The 21,814-nt window shown below is 45.0% G+C and overlaps 1 protein-coding gene across 1 annotated transcript; it reads left to right on the top strand.

Annotated features, from left to right (window-relative positions):
- Positions 1 to 121: 121 nt before the first annotated feature.
- MONOS_1316 (putative Protein kinase domain) lies at positions 122 to 21,792 on the top strand. Its single transcript, XM_067865840.1, has 6 exons — positions 122 to 271; positions 318 to 359; positions 409 to 488; positions 555 to 1,263; positions 1,455 to 1,597; positions 1,818 to 21,792. Exons 1-6 carry the CDS (start codon positions 193 to 195, stop codon positions 21,504 to 21,506), a joined length of 20,742 nt encoding a protein of 6,913 aa, XP_067719450.1. The 5' UTR covers positions 122 to 192; the 3' UTR covers positions 21,507 to 21,792.
- The last annotated feature ends 22 nt before the right edge of the window (positions 21,793 to 21,814 follow it).

Genomic DNA, 21,814 nt, shown 5'->3' with positions numbered 1-21,814 from the left:
GTTTGTTTAAAATTTCTGTTATCGATAAAGTTAAATTTTCATTTCCTTGTTGCTTTCTGAAAAATGTTAATTATGAAAAAGGGCGTTCACGATCTATAGGATCAGTTCTTTTTGCTTTTTATTTGTTATTTTATTAACAAAAAGAAAACCGCACAGAATTGATCGTTAATCATAATTGTTGAAAATACTGCAATGTCTTCTACACAAGTGAACGGAGGATTTTGCGTATTTGGGCAGATACATCTTCGAATTCGAAATATTATTTCTGAACGTTTGTATAATTTATAATATTTGTTAGCTTACTAATTTTTGGATAGGACAAGGAAGTAAGATTTATTTAGCGCAAGATTCTGCCACAGGTATTTTTTTAAATTAATTCTTTTCATAAATTTTCTTTTTTCAAAAAAGGAAAACTTTACGTTCTTAAAAAGAAGCAAACAGTCGCAAAGGAAACATCATTTATTTACGAGAATAAGTTATCGACTATGGTGTGATTAATTTTTTGTCAATGTTTTGATTCACGAACTTTTTTTCATTTTAATTTCTTTTTTGAGGCTTCCATTCATCATCCTCATGTAATGGAAACTTTTAAAGTTGGCTACATATATGGAGAAGCAGATAATCGAGATTACATTTCGCTGCTCGAGTTTTGTCCGACAAATCTTGCAGAAGAAGCAACAATGCGTTATGACAACTCGCCATTTACAGAATCTGAAGTTTTAAAAATATTTTATCAAATAGTGAAAGGAGTTGTTTATTTACATACTCGTAATCCATCTATTATGCATGGGCAAATAATCCCGCAAAATATTTTCCAAGGGAAAGACGGTCTATTTAAGCTTGGAAGCATTAATGGATGTATTCCTCAAAAAGGAAGTTTTTTAAAAATGAATCAACACGATAAAAGAATTGTAGCAGATTACCTTCGAACAAAAATCCCGTTCCAAGTGCATCCTCCAGAACTAGGTGCTTTACTGGGAAGATTTGAGATTGGCCCAAAGGTTGATGTGTGGGAATTAGGATGCTTGCTGTATTGGATGTGCTTCGATAAGTTTCCGTTCGAAGATGCTGATGCTGATGACGGAGATTCATGCTCAGCGAAAAAGAAAGATTCGCTTAGCAACCACGAAGCAGAAAGAGATAATGCTTACGTGAAGCAGTTCATGGTGCAGTACTCTTACCCAACTGCAATGGAATGGACAAGAGCAGAAAACGAAAGATTGGGTGCCGGAATATCTGATTCGAATGGAGTACTTATGGGATGTATGCTAGATTAAGAATGATATATGAGATTTGGTGCTATATTTGATTTTGAGCAATTCTTCGATTGTTTCTTTTTGGATAAAGAGCCTTTTTTTTTTATTGCTTCAAATTTGATGAAAATTTTTGATTATGAATTTTATTCATGCTATTTTCTGAACTTATTTATTTGTTTTTCTTTCTTTTTAAAAAAGTGCCAAGAGAGATGTTCTCAATTGAAGTGTTGTCGCTGATTGACTTTATGCTCGAGCCAAATCCATTGAACCGCCCCACCTCGTTGCATGTGCTGTGGAGAGTGTCAAGCATTTTGAACGAGCCTTATCCTTCTGATTTGCCTGTTTGATCTTTTTTATTTATTTGTTATTATTCAATATTTATTTTATTGTTTATTGCATTTTTTGCTTTTATTTTATATAATTCTTCATTGTTCAACAATGAATATGGATACCATTTACTTCTTATCATCTCATCTCATTTCATTCATCATCAATTCCATTAATCAACACGATATTTTCTTCAATAACACCTTCAAACACAATCACCATCAATTCTCACAGCCACCTTCAAATCTGCCTCCACCTTCTGTTCTTCCACGGCATGTTCTTCAATTCCCAGTGCATCCACTCATCTTCACTCAACAACAGCGTCTGCAGCTGACCTACCGAAGATATCAGCAGCAGATGCAGGCATCTCTCCAAACACGACAAAAGGCGCTGCAATCAATTCGATCTGGATCAACTTCTTCTTCTTCTGCTTCTTCCTCTTCCTCTTCTTCTTCATCTAACTCCTCCTCCTCCTCTTCTCAATCTGCTTCTGCTTCTACTTCATCTTCATCTTCATCATCATCTTCCCCTTCTTCCTCAAATCCCACTTCTTCATCCATTCCAAAGCCATCACCCAAAGCCTCCCAACCATCTCCTCCAGACAAATCCCCCAGAAATGCAGCAGACAGCCACACACAGAAGACTGATGAGCAGCCAGCCAGAGGAAGAGACCGGTCGATTAGAGAAGACGAGCCCGAAGAGACAGAGAAGCGGTGCATGAACATGTTTGACTACATCATCTGGCGCATCTGCGACGTGATCAACTGCGAGTTTGCCGACAACCAGGCGCTGATCACTGAAAAGTTCCACAAGTTCACCACAGCCGACGCCTTCCGCATGCTCCCGCCAGCCAAATCGACGCTCATGTCGCAGTCGGCAGTGTCTCTTGAACCAGAAGCACTTTCGCTGCGGCTGTCGATGATGGACGAGACGGAGTCTGTGTGTGCAGAGGCGTATGTGATGGAGAAGGACAACGATGACTACTTGAGGCAGGAGAGGGAGGCGAAGGAGAGAGGGATTGAGACGCCATACAGACTGACCACACATTTCAGCAGAGACAGCGTCCCCTCCACGTCGATGACATTCCTCACACTCAGATACTTCCGCCGATACACTCACAGCTTCAACCCAAATGCAACAACTCTTCTGCTGTCTAATCCAACTGCCACACTGGGCGATTCATCCATCGCACTCACCACATCCACTTATGTCCTCTGCCATCTCTTTGCCATCTTTGCCATCATCTTCTCTGCATTTTCACTGACTTTCTCGTCTGCTCCAAACAGGACACAGAATCATCCTGCGCGCAGAGGAAACAAAACAGGCAGCGCATCTTCTACTTCACAAGGCTCCTCAAATTCAAAGTTGTCTTCATCTTCTGCAATTTCACTCCTCACAAAGACCTCCTTCGCATCTGACATGAGCAACATCGATGCAGAACTGGCTGAGTCTTTGCGTCCTCCTTCCCCTCTGCCACGCCCTGAACGCATGGTGAATACGTTTTCATCGTTCAAAGAGCTGTGGAGGGACTCTGTTGAGAGGGCAGGGAAGATGGTGGCAATACTCGAGCGTGTGGCAGAGCTGTTTGTGAAGACCAACTACAGTGTGCTCCACAAGGCAAGGAGGATGAATGTGCAGTGGAAGGACGCGCTGAAAGAGAAAGGATGCACACGAATACGGACACATGCACACTCACACTCAAACAGGAGACAGCAGGAAAGCAACAAGAAAGCAGAGAATGAGACATCAAAGGCAAATGAGCAGAGGGAGAAGGCTGAACACGATGCATCACAGACAGCTGGCTCAGACACAGCGTCAGTCTCAGCAAACTCAGAAGCAACTGCAGACACACCCAATCCATCTGTCTGCTCAGACGATGTGGAAGAGCTGTTCATGTCGTTTGTGGGCAGTTCTTCTCTCAACACGTCTGAAACGAATGAGCGCAATGGAATTGTGTATGCCATTGCGATGAAAGGGATTGATGCGCTGGTACAGCTGAAGCTGAAGCAGAGGGAGAACATCGAAGAGAAGCAGCATTCTGTCATCTACGGCGTTGCGCAGACAAACAAGATCAGCAAGCGGCTGTCTCGCTTTGCCCCGATGCTTTGGATGAAGGAAGAGCTGACAGACAAGCTGATGCTGTTTAACGAGAAAAGCATATTTTCAGAGGGGCTGATGGGGACACAGAGCAAAGAGGCAGCTGAAGCGATGAAGGAGAGTGCGAGTGAAGGAGATCTGCAAAGGAACAATGAAAGACAGCAGCAGCTAAAGCAGAGGATTCAGGAACAGAAAGAGCAGATGCTGCAGAGGAGGCTGAGGGAAAGACACGGAGAAACACTCAGCCAGATGCAGATGAATGAAACAAGTCAAAAAGTCAATCAAAATAACAGTCTGCACAACACAATACACAACAATTTCAGCAGCATTGCACCAACAGACATACCCAAACGAGCAGCAGAGTCATCCAAGTCAGTGATTGAAGCAGCATTTTTGAAGGATGAATGTGCAAGAAGAAAACGCAGACACCAGATGGAGTATTCGCTTCTACATGGAGACAAAGACAAAGACAAAGACAAAGACAAAGACAAAGACAAAGACAAAGACAAAGACAAAGACAAAGACAAAGACAAAGGGAAAGGGAAAGACAAAGATAAAGAAAAGGATAAAGACAAAGACAAGGAAAGCGAGAGTGAACATCAAAGTGAAGACGATTCTTCCAGTTCTGATTCGTCAATGGATACAGACACAGACTCTTCCACATCGTCTCTTCTTCGAAGCATCACCGGCTTGCCTAACGAAGCTGTGGATGTTCTGAGCAAAATACGCCCTCGAAACAATCCATTGTCTTTATCCTCATCCTCCTCCTCTTCCTCGTCTTCGTTGAGAGAGCTGTCTGCCATTCAGAAGCAGCTGTTTGATCTGTCAAAAGTGGATGTGCTTGGAATGATGGTCGATCCGTCACAGGTTCCGCTGTTGAAAGCGCCTTTCACAAATTCTGTTTATTCGATCAACACAAAAATTGAGATTAGCATCAAAGAGGTTATTAATGAACTGATTCATTACTTGTGCGATACAGAATTTGATGTGAAAACAAAAGAAGCAAACAAAGAGAAGGAGAAAGAAAAAGAGAAAGAAAAAGAGAAAAAAGTAAAAACATCAAAAGATCAAAGCAAAGAAGAAGAAGAAGAAGAAGAAGAAGAAGAGAAAGCATATGAAGAACTCGACATTAGCATTCTTGATTCTCTCAACGAGTTTGTTCTGTTGGAACTTCTGAAGGAAAAGAAGTGGATGGAATATGCATTCAAGCGGAAAGACAGCCAAATAACATCTTCTCAATCACAAACACAGCAACAGCAACAACCACAGAATCAGATGCAGCCACAGCAGTCTTCAATTAACACTCAAAAGGGCATGCAATCTCCTTCAGACACACAAAATCAGCCTGTTTCTCTTCCTCCCCCACCTCCTCCTGCGATGGCAGGCAGAGTCGGCATGAAGCAGCAGCAGATGCCTTTCCCATTGCCCAGAATGATTAGACAACTGCCGCCTCCTCCAAATCCTGAGCTGCGGAATTATCTGCTCACTCATCCATTCGACACTTTTCCTTCTTCAATGCTTCCTCCCCCGCCTCCTCCTCCTCCTCCAATTGACCCAAAAATGATATCTTCTTTCGCTTCTCTCTTTTCATCTTCATCTGCTTCAGCTTCTGCTTCAGCTTTATCATCGCAATCTTCATTTATTCAAAGATTGCCTCCTGCAGTACTTCCGTCATTGAATGATCTGAATACTCCCTCTTTATTTAGTGATCATGCTTCTTCTTCAAATGATTCAGTGTTTCAACCAATGTCCTCTTTTGGATTACCTTCCTCTTCCTCTTCCTCCTCCTCTTCTTCTTCATTCAACAAATTTCCTTCTTCGATCTCTTCTTCATCAGAAATACAGTCAAACATTGCTGCTCTTCCACTCTCACCCACACACATCCCATCCATCTCATCTGACTCGCCAGGAGAAGACCAGCCAAGCTCTCCCACCACTTCAACAGCCACCACCACCACCTCCACTTCAGCCTCCACCGAAACAAATGCCTCTTCCTCCAAACAAAGACAGCCCTTTCTCTCTGACCATTACGTTGCCCGCACAATCCATGCATATCCCCAACTGTCTCAGCTGTTTGCCTCTCGTTTGGATCCTGCTCAGTTCGGGTACTACGGTCAGCAGCCTTTTGCTTCTCCATCTATTTATAATCCACAGACTGACACTACTTCTGCCTCTGCCTCTGCTTCTGCTTCTTCTTCTGCTTCTTCTGATTCCTCTTCTTCTTCTTCTTCTTCTCAGAATGCTTCTCTCTCCAACTACCCCATTCCCATTCCTTCTTCCTCTGACCAATCAACATCCCCCGACCAGACACAGCCTCCTTCACAAAGCACAACCTCTCCGCCTCAGCCAAACATGATGCAGCAACCTCCCATCCCTCCTCCTCCTCCTCTTTCTCTCTCTTCTCTCTTCCCTGCCCCTCCCTTCGGCCTCTTCTTCAGCGAGATGGAGCGGTCGGTTGTGGTCGAGAACAACTTGATTGTTGGTTTTGTCAGCCAACACGAAAGAAACGCTGCTTCGGCTCTTCCTCCACCTCCTTCTTCTGCTTCTGCTGCTGCTTCTTCTGCTGCTTCTATTGTTCCTTCTATTCCTTCTGCTGTGTCTGCTGCATCTTCGCCACCAGCTGGGCAGGAAATGTCAAAGTCCAAAAGCAAACGAGCAAGAAAGAACAAGAAGAAAAAAGATCAGAAATCAAACATGGCATCATCATCCTCATCCTCCTCATCCTCATCCAATTCATCGAATTCAGCTTTATCTTCCTCTTCATCCCCCGAAAACACTCTTCCTCCTTTTCTATCTCCCACATACAGCTGGACAACGAGTGATCTGATATCCCCTCTGCACATCCATGTGATGCTGCCTCTCTTCATTGCCCTGTACACAAGTGTTGTGGAAGGCAATGGAGTGACAGTGGAGATCACACACATCGAAGACAAAGAAGACAATTTCGGAAGAGAAAGACAGACACCTCACTACAAAAAGAACAGAATGAGACAATGCTTCATCCCCTTCTGCGAAAGAGCAAGACGCGTTGACGACGCGGAGGCAACTGTGAAGCAAGGAAAGGGGGAGAAGAAGATGAGCAAGAAAGAAAGAGAGAGAGAGAAGGAGAAGGAGAAAGAGAGAGAAGTGTGGGAAGGCACACCCGACGAGGACAACGTCTTCCTCATTCAAGAGCCAGTTCTCAGGTTCATTCAGAACGGGCGAAAAAGAGTCTATCTGAAAGTACTCTATTTCTCCGAGCAGCCTCTCCAGGGAGCCTCAATCGATGCCTTCATCGCAGCGCAGAGGGCAAAGATGTCTTCATCTGCTGATGCAGATGCTGTCTATTCACAAATACAGGAAGGAGTGGCACATCTTCGAACAGCACTGATCACCATCACTTCTCTCTGTGGAGACATCCAAGTGCCTGAAATGATCGTCAACCAGATCTACAACGAAGGCAGGGGTTATCCAACAGACATACGCATTGCACCTCCAAAGGACGATGCTTCGGCCTCTTCTTCATATTTCTTTCCTCCACCTGCCTCTCCTTCTCTTCAGCAGCCCATTCAACTACCTCCACTTCCACCAGTCACTCCAATTTCTCTTGCTTCTGCTTCTTCATCTTCTTCTACTTCTGACAATGCAATGGAAATACCATCAGGAAGATTGCCAAATCCACCTCAAATGATATCTTCATTACCTTCTCCACCAGAGTCACCCCACACACACGCCACACTCGCTCAATCAAGTGCCCTCTTTGCAGCATCCAACCAGATGATATCTTCACTCCCACCACCACCACCTCCTACTCATCAATCTCTTCAGTCATCTTCTTCTGCTGCTGGACAAGCACATATGGCTGGCTTTAATACACCAAACAACCTCAGCCAGATGAACAGAATGAACAGACAATCCATTCAACACACACACAACAGCCAGCAGATTGAAGCACAACAGGGAATGATGTACAGACAAGGATCAAACTATCCATCAGCAGAACAACATCTGCCTTATGGACACATTCCCAATGAAGCAGAAATGCAGCAGGCAGAGATGGAAGGGGAAGATGAGAATTCCGAGGCAACAGAGAGAAGAATGGAGGAGACAACACGCAAAAGCATTGCAACCTCAAATAACATCAACACCTATAACACATCCTCTTCCAGAAATCGCATTCAGCCCAAAGTGCCTGCCCCCAAAACATACTCCAAATCATCTGCATTGCAAGTCACACGCGATGGAGTATCTGTCCGTACTGCTTCCAACACAACAGCTCCTCCACCGCCTCCTTCTTCATCTGCATCTGTGTCATCTTCTGCCTCACAGACTGCCTCAACAGAGAAGTCACATTCATTGCGAGAAGCAGCATATGCCAAGCTGAAGCAGCTGGCAGCGCTAACAGAGCTGGAGAAAGAGAGAGACCGATTATTAGAGAACGAGAAGAGGAAGAGGTCGAAGCTGGAGAGCGAAAGAAGAGCAAGAGAAGCAAAGGAGAAGGAGGCACGAGAAGCGAGATTGAAAGCAGAGGCTGCGAAGAGAGAGAGGAGCATGACACAGAAGGAGGGCAAAAAGGGGAAGGACGGAGGAGGCAATGGAAATCAGGGAAAGAAAGAGACACAGCCAAAGACAAGGGCGAAGGCAAAACAAGACAACTCAGTGAAGCAAAAATCGAATGCATCTTCATCATCATCATCTTCTTCTTCTGCTCAACCACAGTCAAATGCACATGTGAGCACAAATGGAGCAGGCAATGCAACAGCAGCTGAGTTGAAGAACAAGTCACAGATGGTGTTTTCGCTTCCTCCCCTGTCACAAGTGTCATTTGCAGCTAATAAATCACACAAGCACCCCACAGCCACAGTGGAAGAGATCTCAGACAATGAAGCAGAAGCGCTGGAGAGGATGATGAAGGAAGGCTCCAGAGACAAGAGACAAGGAGGAAGCCAACAGCAAACCATAGCTGAACAGCGCTCTTCTCGTTCACCTGCTTCCAAACGGTCGCCTTCAGCTTCTTCTTCTCAGCCATTGTCTTCTCTTCCTTCTCTGCCTTCTCGTGTGCCTCCACTTTCTTCTGCTGATCGAAGCAACCTTCACAGCCCAACACCCAAAAAGGGTATAATGTCATCTTCCCCGTACATTCAGTCAACATTCACAGGACTTCCATCGCATTGTCCAATTGTCATCGAAAGACTGCCTTCGTTTCCTCCGCCTTCAGCAGACAAACAATTAGCCGCAAAACAGCAGAAACTGAAACAGCAGCAGCAACAACAAAATGCAGTGAAAGAAAAAGAGGAAGAAAATCAAGTTAATAATATTTTAATTCCTCAACAGAATGCAACCACTTCTTCAAAATCTATTCCTCAATCTTCTATAATATCTTCTATATCTCCACCAATAATAACTTCTTCTTCAACATCATTACCACCACCATCATTACCATATTCATCAACATCAACAACAACATCCTTATTCAGTGAAGGAGGCAACACATCTTCCATCTTCAAATATCCCACAACCCGTCTGGCTGTGCCTCGCCTGCACGAACACCCCAACTTCTTCATCCACCCAGCATCATCACCCGAGACACTGATGAAGCAGCTGCAGCGGCACGAGAACATTCTGCACAGAATTCTAGATGAAGAAGGGAACATCCACACAGCTGCTGACAGCAGAGAGCAGGAGAAGCTGAGCAACATCTGGTCGACGAAGCTGTTCCGAAGGAAAGTGCGGAACTTCGAGCGGTGGAGAAAGAGCACAGCAGCCCCACTGTGGAAGAGTGGGGAGAGCAGGACAGCTGGCAGGAAGATGCTAGGTGCTGGAAACAAGTCGGTTGGTGTTCGGCTGAAGTTGGAGGACGAGTGGGAGAGCAACGATGCGAAGAGAGACAAGTGGGTCAACAGCCTTGTCTTCAACGAGGATTCACCCGTGATTGAGACATTGCTGTGGAACAAGCTGTTTGACAAGAATCCAGAAGATTCCTCAGGTACAAGTGCAAGAGTGTTCTCACAGTTCTTCACGGGGCCTGCACTCATCACAAGAGACATGTTTGATGGAGTGGATGAGTGCGAAGTGATGAATCTGGTGGAGCAGCAGAAAAAAGGTGAGACACAGACAGGGGATGAAGATGAGGAGAAAGACGAGGATGAAAAGGAATCAATGGAGGAAAAGGAATTGCAAACAGAAACTGCACAAAAGACTGAAGCAAACATTTCAACAGAAGAAAGTACGTTGAATTTGAATAATACACAAAATGCATCAAATACAGCAAATGTACCAAATGTTTCAGTTCCTTCAGCCACAGGAATACAAACAGGTGGATTATCATCAGAAAAAGCACAGTCATCAACTCCTCCTCCCGTTACAACATTTTCTGCTTCATCTCCTTCCTCATCTTCATCTTCATCCAACAATTCTATTTTAAACAACGAAACATCCTCTTCATCAGCATTATTATCACAAACAGAAAATGTCATTGACCAGAACCACATTCTTCTTCAGACCATCACACCTGCCTTCCGTCCATTGCACACACGCCATAAGCAGCTCATGTCCTTCCCTTGTCTGCCCGTCCGCCCTTCAAAATGCTCTTCCACACTCACTTGGACAAACGACCTTAACTCATTTGGCAACAGACACACCACTTTCCTCTCAACACTCGCCATCCACAATGACTGGTCGTTTTTGGAGTCGTCATTTGCCCCGTTTCAGAGTGGAATTATGTCGAACACAAGAAGATGCTGTGGAAACAATGGAAATGCAGACAATGCAACCAACCAGCAGAACAGGATCTACCCATCCTCCTATCTTTTATCCTCGTCCGAGTTTCATCTGCCGCTGGAGATGATGTCGCCTTATTCGATGAACCTCTTCCATTTCTCTCCTCTGACACACACATTCATCATCTCTGCGCCTCAGCAGAGTTTCTACGGGACAGAGTCTATCATCGCAGCCACTGCACATCCTGTCAGCTCTCTCCACACACGAATGAACACAAACAAGACTATCAATGAATTCCCCTTCGGAGCCATCCAGCCAACGGTGATGGACACACTGGCAAAATCAGCTTCGTCTCATTCGAATGGCTCAACAGCTGCAAATTCAGTTGATTCGGATCTGGATCCACATTTGGGTTGCTCTTGCCCTTCTTCTTGTGGATGCTTCCCGAATTGCTTGAAACATCGCAATAATATCATTAAAGAGTCGACTGAAGATACTTCGAAGAATGAAAAAGAGCGTTCACCATCGCCATCTCCTTCAGCTTCTTTTTCCGCTTCTTCTTCCGCTTCTTCTTCCGCTTCTTCATCAGCTTCTTCTTCATCTTCTGTTTTATCTTCTGATCATTCATCGGCTTGCTCTCATTCTTCATCTTTATCACCTTCTCCATCTCCATCTGCTTTTCATCCAAACAATGCTGTTTCATTTGATCCATCATTGTTTGGTTTTCAATTAAACCCATCAGGCATTGAACTCTCCAACTCACATATTCCTCTTCTGCCCATCGACTATTCATCCACTCCCGTTTGGCTCACATGGAACGGAAAGGCAATCAGAGCGACACCTCGTTTTGCCACAAAAGTCGTCAGCCGCCCAATACGAACAGCCTCAATGGACACGTCCTCTGCTTTGAATGTGCAGCTGCAGCAGACAGCAGAGCAGATGATGCAGCAGACAGACGAAGACACACAGAGAGACATCGGCACCTCGCCTGTCGCCAACTTCCCTGTCATCAAAGAGAACCAACGGACAAGTCCAAGAACAATCGAAGAGGTGCACTCAATCAGTGCACATCCAATTTATGAGGGAAAATCAATCACTCAACTGAGACTGGAGGATTATCGCCTTGGTCGCTCGTTCAAAGCGAAAAACAACTCCAAAGAAAAGCTGCTGGCAATGCAGGGAATGAGACAGAGACAAGATGGAAGAACAATAAACACTGAATCAATGACAGCTAATCAATCAGCGTATGACCGACCTATTGGCACAAGCACCAACAATCAAGATGCGATCCACCCACAATTGTATCAAAGTCTGAGGAGCTACGAAGTCACTGTAAAACAGGCAGTCACAGACCTCGACATTCCCATCCTGCTGCCAACAGTAGAGAGGACGATGAGCTTTCTGCACTGTTCTATTCCTCTGCCTCTGTCAATCGTCATCACCACTCCGTTTTCGCTGGAACCACTTTTGACTTTCCTTCTGCAGCTGATCGAGATGGAAAAGCAAGCGGCAGCCAGAAAACTGAACGAGCAGCGCAATCTAACTCGAGTGACTGTTGAACAGGCACAAGCGAATAACAACAAAAATGCATCCTCTGCAAACGTGCAAACCACATCCACTGCAGCTTCAACACTACAGAATCAATTGAAAACACAGAAGACACAGACAATCACTGGACAAGTTAAAACAGAGCAGCCACAGAATGTTTATGCAACACAGTCGAAGCAACAACAAAAACAGCAGCAACAACAACAGAAGAAGCAACAGCAGCAAAATAAAAAAGGAAAAGATGGAAACAAGTCTCAAGCAACACCTAAGGCACAGTCAAAGCAACAAGCTACATCAAATGCCAAACAATTAAATACTCCTCCTCAACTACCGCCTCCACCTCCACAGCCACAACAGTCAGCATCGGCATCAGCATCAACACAAACACTTCCATCTGAAGCAAATGCCACATTTGCCCAGCCGATGGATCGCCAGCATCCCAATCCCTATCAAGCACAGCTCAACGACATGTTCTTTCCTCAGCTCAATTATCAAGCACCAATCACACTTCCATACGAAGTCGCTAAGGACACACTGGAAAAGGCTAAACAATACAACCTGCCATTCACTGCCTTCCCATTCACGAGGCACCGCATCCGCATTGAGAAGGCGATTCCGATGTTTGCGATGGTCAATCCAAGCATCCCACACTTCAGACAGAACTCAGCTTTCTTTGAAGTGATGCCCTCTCGCTTTCAGCTGACACCTGAGTACATCATCAATTGGGGAAGTGTGATTAACTTTGACGATGAAATAGACAGAATCGAAAGAGCAGCAAGAATCCACTTGTATCGAGGGTATGGCGACAACTATTTCAGCACCACAAACATGAGAAGCATCGAAGATCAGGAAAAGAGGTTGAATGAGAGGAAGAAGGAGCTGCGGTATCTGACTCGCCAGTGGACAAGAGTTGAGCCAGAGGAAAGCGAATCGACTGAAAGTGATGGAGAAGATGCGTTGGAGAAGCAGAGGATGGAGCTTGTGCAGAAGATGGAGGAAGAAGGGAAGACGTGGTGGAGAAGACTGAATGGTGGAGATTTGGCTGATGAATCGAAGAAGTCGGAGAAGTCGGAGAAAAAGAAAAAGAAGAAAGGGCGCAGAGGATGTGGATGTGGGTGTGGATGCGATGGGAAAGGAGGAAGATGCTTTGAAAACGAGACGTCTTTGGAGGATGCCAGAGATGTTAAAGAGCGGGTTTATTTTGACAACAAAGACACAGAAGAGCTTCTTCCATCATCATGGATGGAATATGGCAAAATGGGCATTGTTTCTGCAAATAATGTGACAGCAGCAGATGTCAATCCAGGACTGTTTATGGACGACGATGAAATATTCAGAATGCTCAACCAGAACAGCCACACTCCAATCTATGTGTCAGAAAGAAAGAATCAGAATAACATCAATAGAGAAAAGTCTCAATTGAACGAGCTGCTTCATTCAGATGAAAGGAGAAGAGGATTCAACAATACCAGGCCTCACAAACTGCTAAGTGAGAAGTTGGATGTCAGACAGAAGCGAATGGAGACAGCACAATCTGTTGCCTTGAAGAGAAAGCTGAAGGAATACGACAAATCAAACGATGTCCAAACAACGCTATCTGAATTGAACAGCTGCGGATTCTATTTGGACAATCTTTTGCGCCAGGGAAGCAAAAACTACACAGAGAAAATGGTGCAAGTGGCAGCAGCAGCTGCCAGACTGCGCCCGTACAATTATTCAAACATTACACCAACAGCCTTTGCACAGCTCAGCACTTCTGCACGGCGTGCCCAGATGAAAGAGACATTCAACGTATTTGTTCCATCCACGCCGTCAATCACCCTGGCAGCCATCACACGCTCACTGACACACTTCCGCCAGATATTCATTCCTGATCGCCCGCCTTCTGTCTCTTATCTGCCTTACACTCCCCCAACTGGCTCATGTGCATTGCATCTGCCTCAGCCCTATCTCCACACAGCATATCAGGACGAAGTGCTGTTTAGACAGGCAGAGTTCCAGTTCTATCAGATGGAGTTGTTGAAGAACCAGCTGAGGAAGAAGCAGATGGGGAGACGTGCAGACGCAATGGTGAATGGAGAGTATCGTTCAGCTGTGATTCTCAACAGGAAAAGAAGGAGACTTGGCACACTGAAGATAAACAGAGTTGTGCGCTCTGCAAAGAACAAAGCAAATGCAAATGCAAAGCCAAGGAAGCAGACGAATGGCAAAGTGAAGACAGAGCAAAGCAGAGTGAATGCTCTCAGAGAGAATCAAAGACACGCAAAGGAAGTGCAAGCAGACAGAAATGCAACTGACGACGATGCGAATGAAAATGGCAGTTCAGAAGTGAATGATATTAGTTCGGCAACAGACAGGGAATATCAATCAGGCAAAAAAGGAAGAAGCAGACAGAACTTGTACAATGCAGAAAGCGACGACAACGAGACAGAAGAAGAAGACTACGACGAGTACGATGAAGAGACCACCGAAGAGGAAGAAGAGGAGGATGAAGATGACAGCACATCAGAGTGGGTGACAGACAAGCTGGATGAGTCAGACATCTCAGATGTGATGAGAGAAGTGATCGAAGGAGAGTTCGGGGCAGGCGCACTGGCAAACATAGACAACGAAATGGATCTGAGCTTTCTCAACGAGAAAGACGAAGGAAACAACAAAACAACACAAAAGGAGAATAAAAACGAAGAAAATGGAAACAAATCAGTTGAAAAGAAAGAGGAAGAGAAAGAAAAGACCGAAAATGCAAAGTCGCCTTTGGAGAGGTTGAAAGAAGAAACAATCAAAAAATTAGCGAAACTTCTGAGCGAAGACTTCCAATCAAAACAAGCAGCATTTCAAAATAATTCAAGCACAGAAAACAATGGTCAAAATAGAGATATAAAAGATGGCACCAAAGTGAATGCAGGAAATGCAAATGCAAATACAGTTTCAAAAGATGAAGAGAACATGAATGAGAAAAAGAATAGCACAGAAATTGCTGCAAAGCAAACAGCAAATCAGAACATGAAACTGACTCCTTCAGAAACAGAAAAAGACTCTTTGAAATTGATCTCTTCTGCTTCTGCTTCATCATCATCATCATCAACTTCTTCTTCTTCAAACACAGCATCTTTATCTCCCTTCCCTCCTCTTTCTGCACTTGTCCCTTCTCAACAGCAGAAATCACAGCTCCAATCACTTTCCTCATCTCTTCTCTCTGCTAAGCAGCCAAATGACTCGTTCTACAAGACAAATGTTCCACTAATGCTGTGGAACGGTGGATTCGAAGAGATGGCACAGCGCTTTCTCGCTGCAGCAACGCAGAGCTCAAACAGTGTTCTGTTCAAAAGGCAGCTGATTTTAGCACTCAGAGAACAGCAGCAGCATCCGTCTGCACAGAACAACGAGCGAATTAGAGCTCTTCTCTCAAACGCCCTCAAAGACAAGATGGCAACAACCAACCAGACAGCTCAGAGGCAGTCAGCCGCACTCTCAAGCAGACTGGGAATGGCAGATGAATCCAGCAGGAGAGTGAGCAGCAGAGCACTCGACATCCTCCAAAGCATCCCAGCTGATGTGCTGAACAGGGCGCTGGTGAACTTGCAGCTCTTTGGCCACTCTGAAGGACCCATCGTGATAGACTCGCTGGAAGCAGAGTTCATCTCCTCTTATCCACCCCCTGTGCTGGCAGGCACATCACCATTCACTTTGATTGCCCTGGCTGACGATGAAGTGCCAGTCGTAGTGAACAACTTCGAAGCTGTTGCATGGGAGGAAGGAGAAGAAGAGAGCGAGGAGGAAATGCAGATGATGAAGATGATTCTGATGGGCCATCTGACTGGCAAACTTGATGCCAGGCGTTTTGATGGAAGCATCTTCACTGAGATCCCGTTCAGACCATTTAAACCGTATGTCCCGAGATTCTCAGACCGATCGGCCTTTTCGAAAGCATCTGCTGATCTGATTTCAGCAACAACGTCTGCATTTCAGGCATCTTTGCATTCAAATAACCAATATGCACAACAGCCTTCAACTTCAGCAAATGCACGTGTTGTGTCAGTCGATCATTCATTGCTGCCTTCTCCTTCACCTTCATCTGCCTCTGCATTCTCTTCAGCCTCAGCCTCCTCCTCTGCTTCAGCATCAGTCTCTTCTTCCTTATCATCCAATCCGCTTTTGTCATCTTCTGCCGAGATCGATCCCAAAAACACAGCAGAGTTCATCCGAAGAGTGTCACAGAACTTGGAGAAGCGTCTGAATGAAGATGTTGCAAAGAGAATCACCAGCGAAGGAAGGACTGTTCTTGAGAAGACGACCCAGCTGCTGAAAATGCTGAGGCAGGAAGACGGGGCAAAGAGGATATTCACAGAGAAGGAGATGGAGGAGATCAGGAGAGCAGAAGAAGAAAGGAAGAAGGAGATGAAGAAAAAAACAGAAGAAGAGCTAAGAATAGAAGAGGAGAAGAGAAAAGAGGAAGAAAAGAGGAAAGAAGAAGAGAGAAGGAAAGAAGAGGAGCGTAGAATGGAAGAAGAGAAAAGATTGGAAGAGAAAAGAAGGGAAGAGGAGAGGCTTATGGAAGAGGAGAGGAAAAGGAAAGAGGAAGAAGACAAGAAAAAGAGAGAAGAGACACGTCTTTTGAAGGCAAGGTTGGAGAGAGAGGAGAAAGAGAAGAGAGAAAGAGAGAGACAACTGAAGATGGAAAAGGAGAGGAGGGACAAAGAACGAAGAGACAGAGAAAGGCAGAAGGAGAAAGAGAGGAGGATGAAGGAGAAGTCGATGAAGCTGAAGGAGAAAGAGAGAGAAAGAGAAAGACAAGAAAGAGAGAGGGAGAAAGCACTGAAGGAAGAGGCAGCACAAAAGGAGAGAGAGAAGAGAGAGAAAGAAGAGAGAGAGAGGGTGATGAGAGAAAGAGAGGAGAAGAGGCAGAGGGAGAAGGAAGAGAGGGAGAGGAAGAAGAAAGAGGAGGAAGAGTTGGAGCGACAGAGACAAGAGAGAATACAAAGAGAAGAACAAGAAAGACAAAGAAAGATATTGGAAGAGAAAGAGAGAAAGAGAGAAGAGAAGAGGAAGAGGGAGGAAGAGGCAGAGAAAGAGAGAGAAAGGAGAAGAGAAGAAGAGAGGAAGAAGAGAGAGAGAGAAGAAGAGAAGAACAAAGAGAAGAAGCAAAAAGAGGAGGAAAGGAAGAAGAAGGAGATGAAAGAGAAAGAGAAAGAGAAAGACACAAACAAAGACAGAGACAGAGAGAAAGACAGAGAGAAAGAAAAAGACAAAAAAGAACAAAACCAAAAGTCGAAAAGAGGAACTATTTCGCATGTGATGTTGGGGCAGAACGACCTCAAACAGCCAAAAGCGACACAGCCAAGCTCGAATTCATCGCCACACGGTGTGTCTTCTATTCTGTACTCTTCCTCCTCTCCATCAACATCCTCATTCCTGAATATGTCTCAGCACTCAAATGAGAACGGCTTCTCTTCTACCTCTTCCTCATCCTCATCTTCCTCCTCTTTATCTTCTTCTTCTTCTTCTTCCTCCTCTCTTCCTCCTTCCTCCTCTTCATTCTCCAACTGTCCAATGTCCTCTTCCTCCTATGCCTCCTCCAGCCTCACCGACTGCTTCAACCACCCCACCATCGAAGAAGGCTCTGTCTCTCGTGTGCCCACAAAACCCTTCCTCATCAATGGCATCCCCCACATCATCGTCGGCGGTGCTGTCGTGCCAGCCACATTCGCTCAATCCCCACAAAACAACCAGGAATACACTGAAGATTACGCCCAGCAGCGGAACTTCCCTTCGTTATTCGGCTTTCCTTCTGCTTCTGCTTCGTCTCCTGCACCTTTTCTTCCCTCTCAGCAGGCTGAACAGCAGCAGATACTGACACAAGCACAGCAGGCCCTGCAGCTCAATCAGATGGCCTATCCGTTTCAGCATGCTGCTGCCTCTCCTCTGTCTGCCAAACAGGACAGCAGCAGAATTCTTGCTGGCTTCAAAGACGACGACATCTTCCTTCCTCCTTCTGTGTCTTCCTCTGCAACTGCCACACCTCCTCGGAACTTTGGCGGATTTAACTCCTTTCCAATGATGAATGCTCTGACGCCCACACTCCCCATGGCCCATCTGCAGGGCAGCTTCTACCCAGGCGCCTCTGGTGCCTTCCCTTCTCCTTCGTCGTATCCATTCTCCTCTCCTCTCCATTCATCTTCTTCTCCTCTGCAAGCAATGAGCGACCCATCTGCTGCTTCAGTTGTCAACTCTCCTCTTCCTTCTTCCTTTGCCATGTCTATCAACGGCCCTTCCTCTGCCTCTCCTTCTCTTTCTGCTGCAAGCTTAGCTTCCTTCATGGACATCGACACCGACATTCTCCTCCAACAGCAGCTGTCTCAGTCACAAATGCCTCAAATGCAACAAATGCCACAAATGGCTCAGATGTCATCTACTTTTCTGTTTGCCTCCACAAACACAAACACTTTTCGCCTGCAAACAACACTTGGAGCTGCCACGTCGTATGCTCAGCAGTCATTTGGCTCATCTGCTGGGCAAACATCCTCCTTCAGATTTGTTCCACAACAACAACAGCAGCAGCAGCATAAAGACAACACAAATGCGATGCCTTCTGCTAATTCTTCTTCTCAACAGACTTCAACAAAGAAATCTTCAGCTCAGAACGAATCGACTTCAAATAAAAACTTGTCTGCTTCTGCTTCATCTGCACAACAATCAACTTCTTCACTCAATGTTAACACAAATACACCAAATGCATCCAACCAATCTTCATCTCATGCTTCCAATGCGAATTCAACCCAATCTTCTGCCAAACAATCCAATCTTTCTGAACAGCGAGCAACTTCATCATCATCCTCTGCCCATTCGTCTGACCGCCAATCTCGTTTTTCTTTTCATCCGCTGCGTTCTTCTTCTGATTTGGAGGCTGCTTCTCAAATGGCTCCACAAAACATTCCATTCGATGCTGATTATCCAATCGATATTCCATCGAATGTCCTTTCTCCTTCTTTGCAGTTCTCTTCAGCTTCAAATCTTTCTTCTTCTTCTTCTTCTTCCTCCTCCTCTTTTGGGTCAATCGAATCGCCACAACTTGCAGGCACAGCAAATGCATCCACAATGATTTCTGATTCTTCAAAAATGTATCCACATTCTTCTTCAAGAACAGCATCAACTTCATCTTCAACATATCATCCATCCTCAACATCACCCTATCAGAAATCTTCCTCTTCCTCCTTTTCGTCTTCATCTTCCTCCTCTTCTTTGAGCACTGTCTCCAATGCCTCGCTTGACATGAGTAACATGAACATGTCATCCCCCTGGCATCCATCAGACTCTTCGTGGCAGACTGGAATGAAGAGAGCATCTGACGCAGACACTCAGCTCGGCTTCTCTGATCCAAATGCTTTCTCTCCACACTCCTTCCCAGCTGGCTCGTTCCACCTTCCAATGGCCTCTTCTCCTCTCCCTTTCTTCCCTCCCTACAGCAGCTGGGGCAACCCTGCTGATCCTTCTTCATTCAGCGCTGCATTCTTTGCCCAGTTCGGATTTGACCCGACGAGTCTTGCTCTTCCACAGACTGGCTTCATTCGCTCTTCTCAAATGAATGGAATGCAACAGTTGAATATGCAGCCATCATCGTCATCATCATCTTCTTCTTCTTCCTCTTCTTCTTCTTCATTCTCAAGCAATCGCATGCAAATGGACAGTCCCAACTTCTCAACATCCACAGTTCCATCTGAAAGATCAGTTTCTCCTTCGTCTTCTTCTGCTGCTTCCCTCCAGAACATTCCATCCTTCCAATCGTCGAAGTCTCCTCATCGCTCTTCTTCATCCAGCAACCAGCTGCATCCAATGCGTAATCCATCACAATCATCCCAAACATCCTCATATGGTAGGCCTTCTTCGCAAACGCAGTCACAGTCCCTGTCTTCCCTCTCAAACGGTTCAGTTGCTTCTAATTCTGCCCAAAGCCAACAACAACAGCAACAATCTCAACAGCAATTCCAACAGCAGATTACAGCCACGCAGAGGCAGCTTCAGCAGCAGCAGCAGCATCTGATGATGCCATCCAGCCCTTTCCAGCAGAACACGATGTGGATGAGCCAGTCGCTGCCTTATCTTCCTCAGCAGAACAACACCTCTGCCTCTGCTTATGCTCCTTCTTTGAACTCCCCTCAGCTCCAGCCGCAGTCATTCACCCAGCTTCTGCTGGAATCAACTTCTCGGAATGCGTTTTCTTCTTCTTCTTCTTCTTCCTCTTCTTCTTTATCATCTTCCTCTTCTTCTTCTGCATTGACTTCTATTGCTTCATCGCTATCAGATTCCATCCAAAACATCCCCTCTTTCATTCCTGCTCGTTCGCGGAGTCTTTCTCCATCTCTTCAACAAACTGTTCAGCCAAATCAGATGAACAATATGAATAATATGAATCAGTTACTCTCTCAAAACAACAATGGAACAAGGAACTTGCCAGAAGAATGTGACGATGTGTTTGAGTGGGAAAATGGAAAAGAGGAGAGAGAGATGGAAGAGGCAGCAGTTGCAGCAGCAGAATCAGCTGATTACATGACACATGCATATCAGCCATCATCAATACAAAGTATCAATTCTTGTCTTACAGACACTGCAACAAACAATGAAGTCGCTATGAATCTGCCGAAGCTGTCTCTTGTTGATGGGCAATCTGCTTCTTCTCCTTCGTTTGGCAGCTCCTCAGCAAAGCAGCGAAAGGAGGAAATATTCGATTCCAGTTTGGATCAGGTTTCCTTGTTTGTTTCGTTGCCACGCATTCATTCAGACGCAGACAATCAACAAGCAGCAGACAACACAGAACAAGAAGCACCCCTTCGCTTTCCTTCTCCTCCTCTGCCCAGCCAGTCAGATGCAACCTCTTATCTTTCTCCCACTCCAACCTCGTCTTCGTTTTCGCTGCTATCTCCAGAGCATTCTTCTCCATTTGTTTCTTCGATGTCGCAGTTTATCCCTGTCTCTCCGCCAAGCTATTCATCCAACACACGCAGCGTTGGATATAACACAGACAGCAGCATCAGGAGCAGTCTCCACAGTGCTGATGAGTCCATTCATTATGATGCAGCCATCGAGAGCATAGCTGCACTGCGTGGCTCGAGTCGCAAGCATGCTGAAGATGAGAAGCAGCTCAGCACTTTTGAGACTGATTTGTCTCCGCCCCCTCTTCTTTCAGACAGCCACTCCGAATTAGACTGGCAGAGCTTTGCTTTGTCTGTCGCACCACAGAAGTTTACTTCGCCGCTTCTGCATTGTGAGTCTCTGGCAAACGCATCTCCTCTTCTCTCCTCTTTCTCCCCATGTTTTGTAAACACACCTGAAAGTGGCTTCGGAACAGCAGATGGAGAAATAGATGCATCGGATGGTATTTTGCTTTCTGAGCTTTCTGTTCCAGGAATCGCTTCAGCTGACACCAAAATCAGCGCCTTTTCATCAACATTTGTTTCTCCTTCTTCGCCATCTTCTTCTTCTTCTTCATTGTTGAACAATTTGCAATTTCCATCATTTGGCTTCATGCCCATTTCCTTTGATGACTCTCTCGAACATTTTTGCCTCTGCACAAATAGAGAATGAAATTATTGAATCTATTGATATCTTTTGATTCTGCTTTTTAATCATTTTAAACTATATTTTGAAATTATTAAAAACGATTATCTTTTAATCTTTTTTTATCAATAATATTTTTTTGAAAGCCAAGTGCTTTAAATTTTGCCTCGAATGCTTCGATAATTTTTGATTTATAAATTCTGATTTTTTTAGATTTGAATTCCACAAAGAATTCTTGCATCAATGATTAATGTAAATAAAAAAATATTTTTTTTTGTTATCTTAGTTGCTTTAGAAAAATATCTATGTTCAACTTAAATTCATTTTTGTAAAGG

The sequence above is a fragment of the Monocercomonoides exilis genome (assembly GCF_001643675.1).
Source record: "Monocercomonoides exilis strain PA203 chromosome Unknown scaffold62-463630, whole genome shotgun sequence".
NCBI lineage: Eukaryota > Preaxostyla > Oxymonadida > Polymastigidae > Monocercomonoides > Monocercomonoides exilis.
This window is presented reverse-complemented; position numbering and strand designations above follow the sequence as displayed.

Bases quoted from the DNA above. Each gene is read 5' to 3' on its own strand.
- MONOS_1316 (XM_067865840.1), top strand. From the start codon at position 193: ATGTCTTCTACACAAGTGAACGGAGGATTTTGCGTATTTGGGCAGATA. The intron at 272-317 runs GTTTGTATAATT...ATTTTTGGATAG, and splicing joins TCGAAATATTATTTCTGAAC to GACAAGGAAGTAAGATTTAT. The intron at 1,264-1,454 runs GTATGCTAGATT...TTTTTAAAAAAG, and splicing joins GAATGGAGTACTTATGGGAT to TGCCAAGAGAGATGTTCTCA.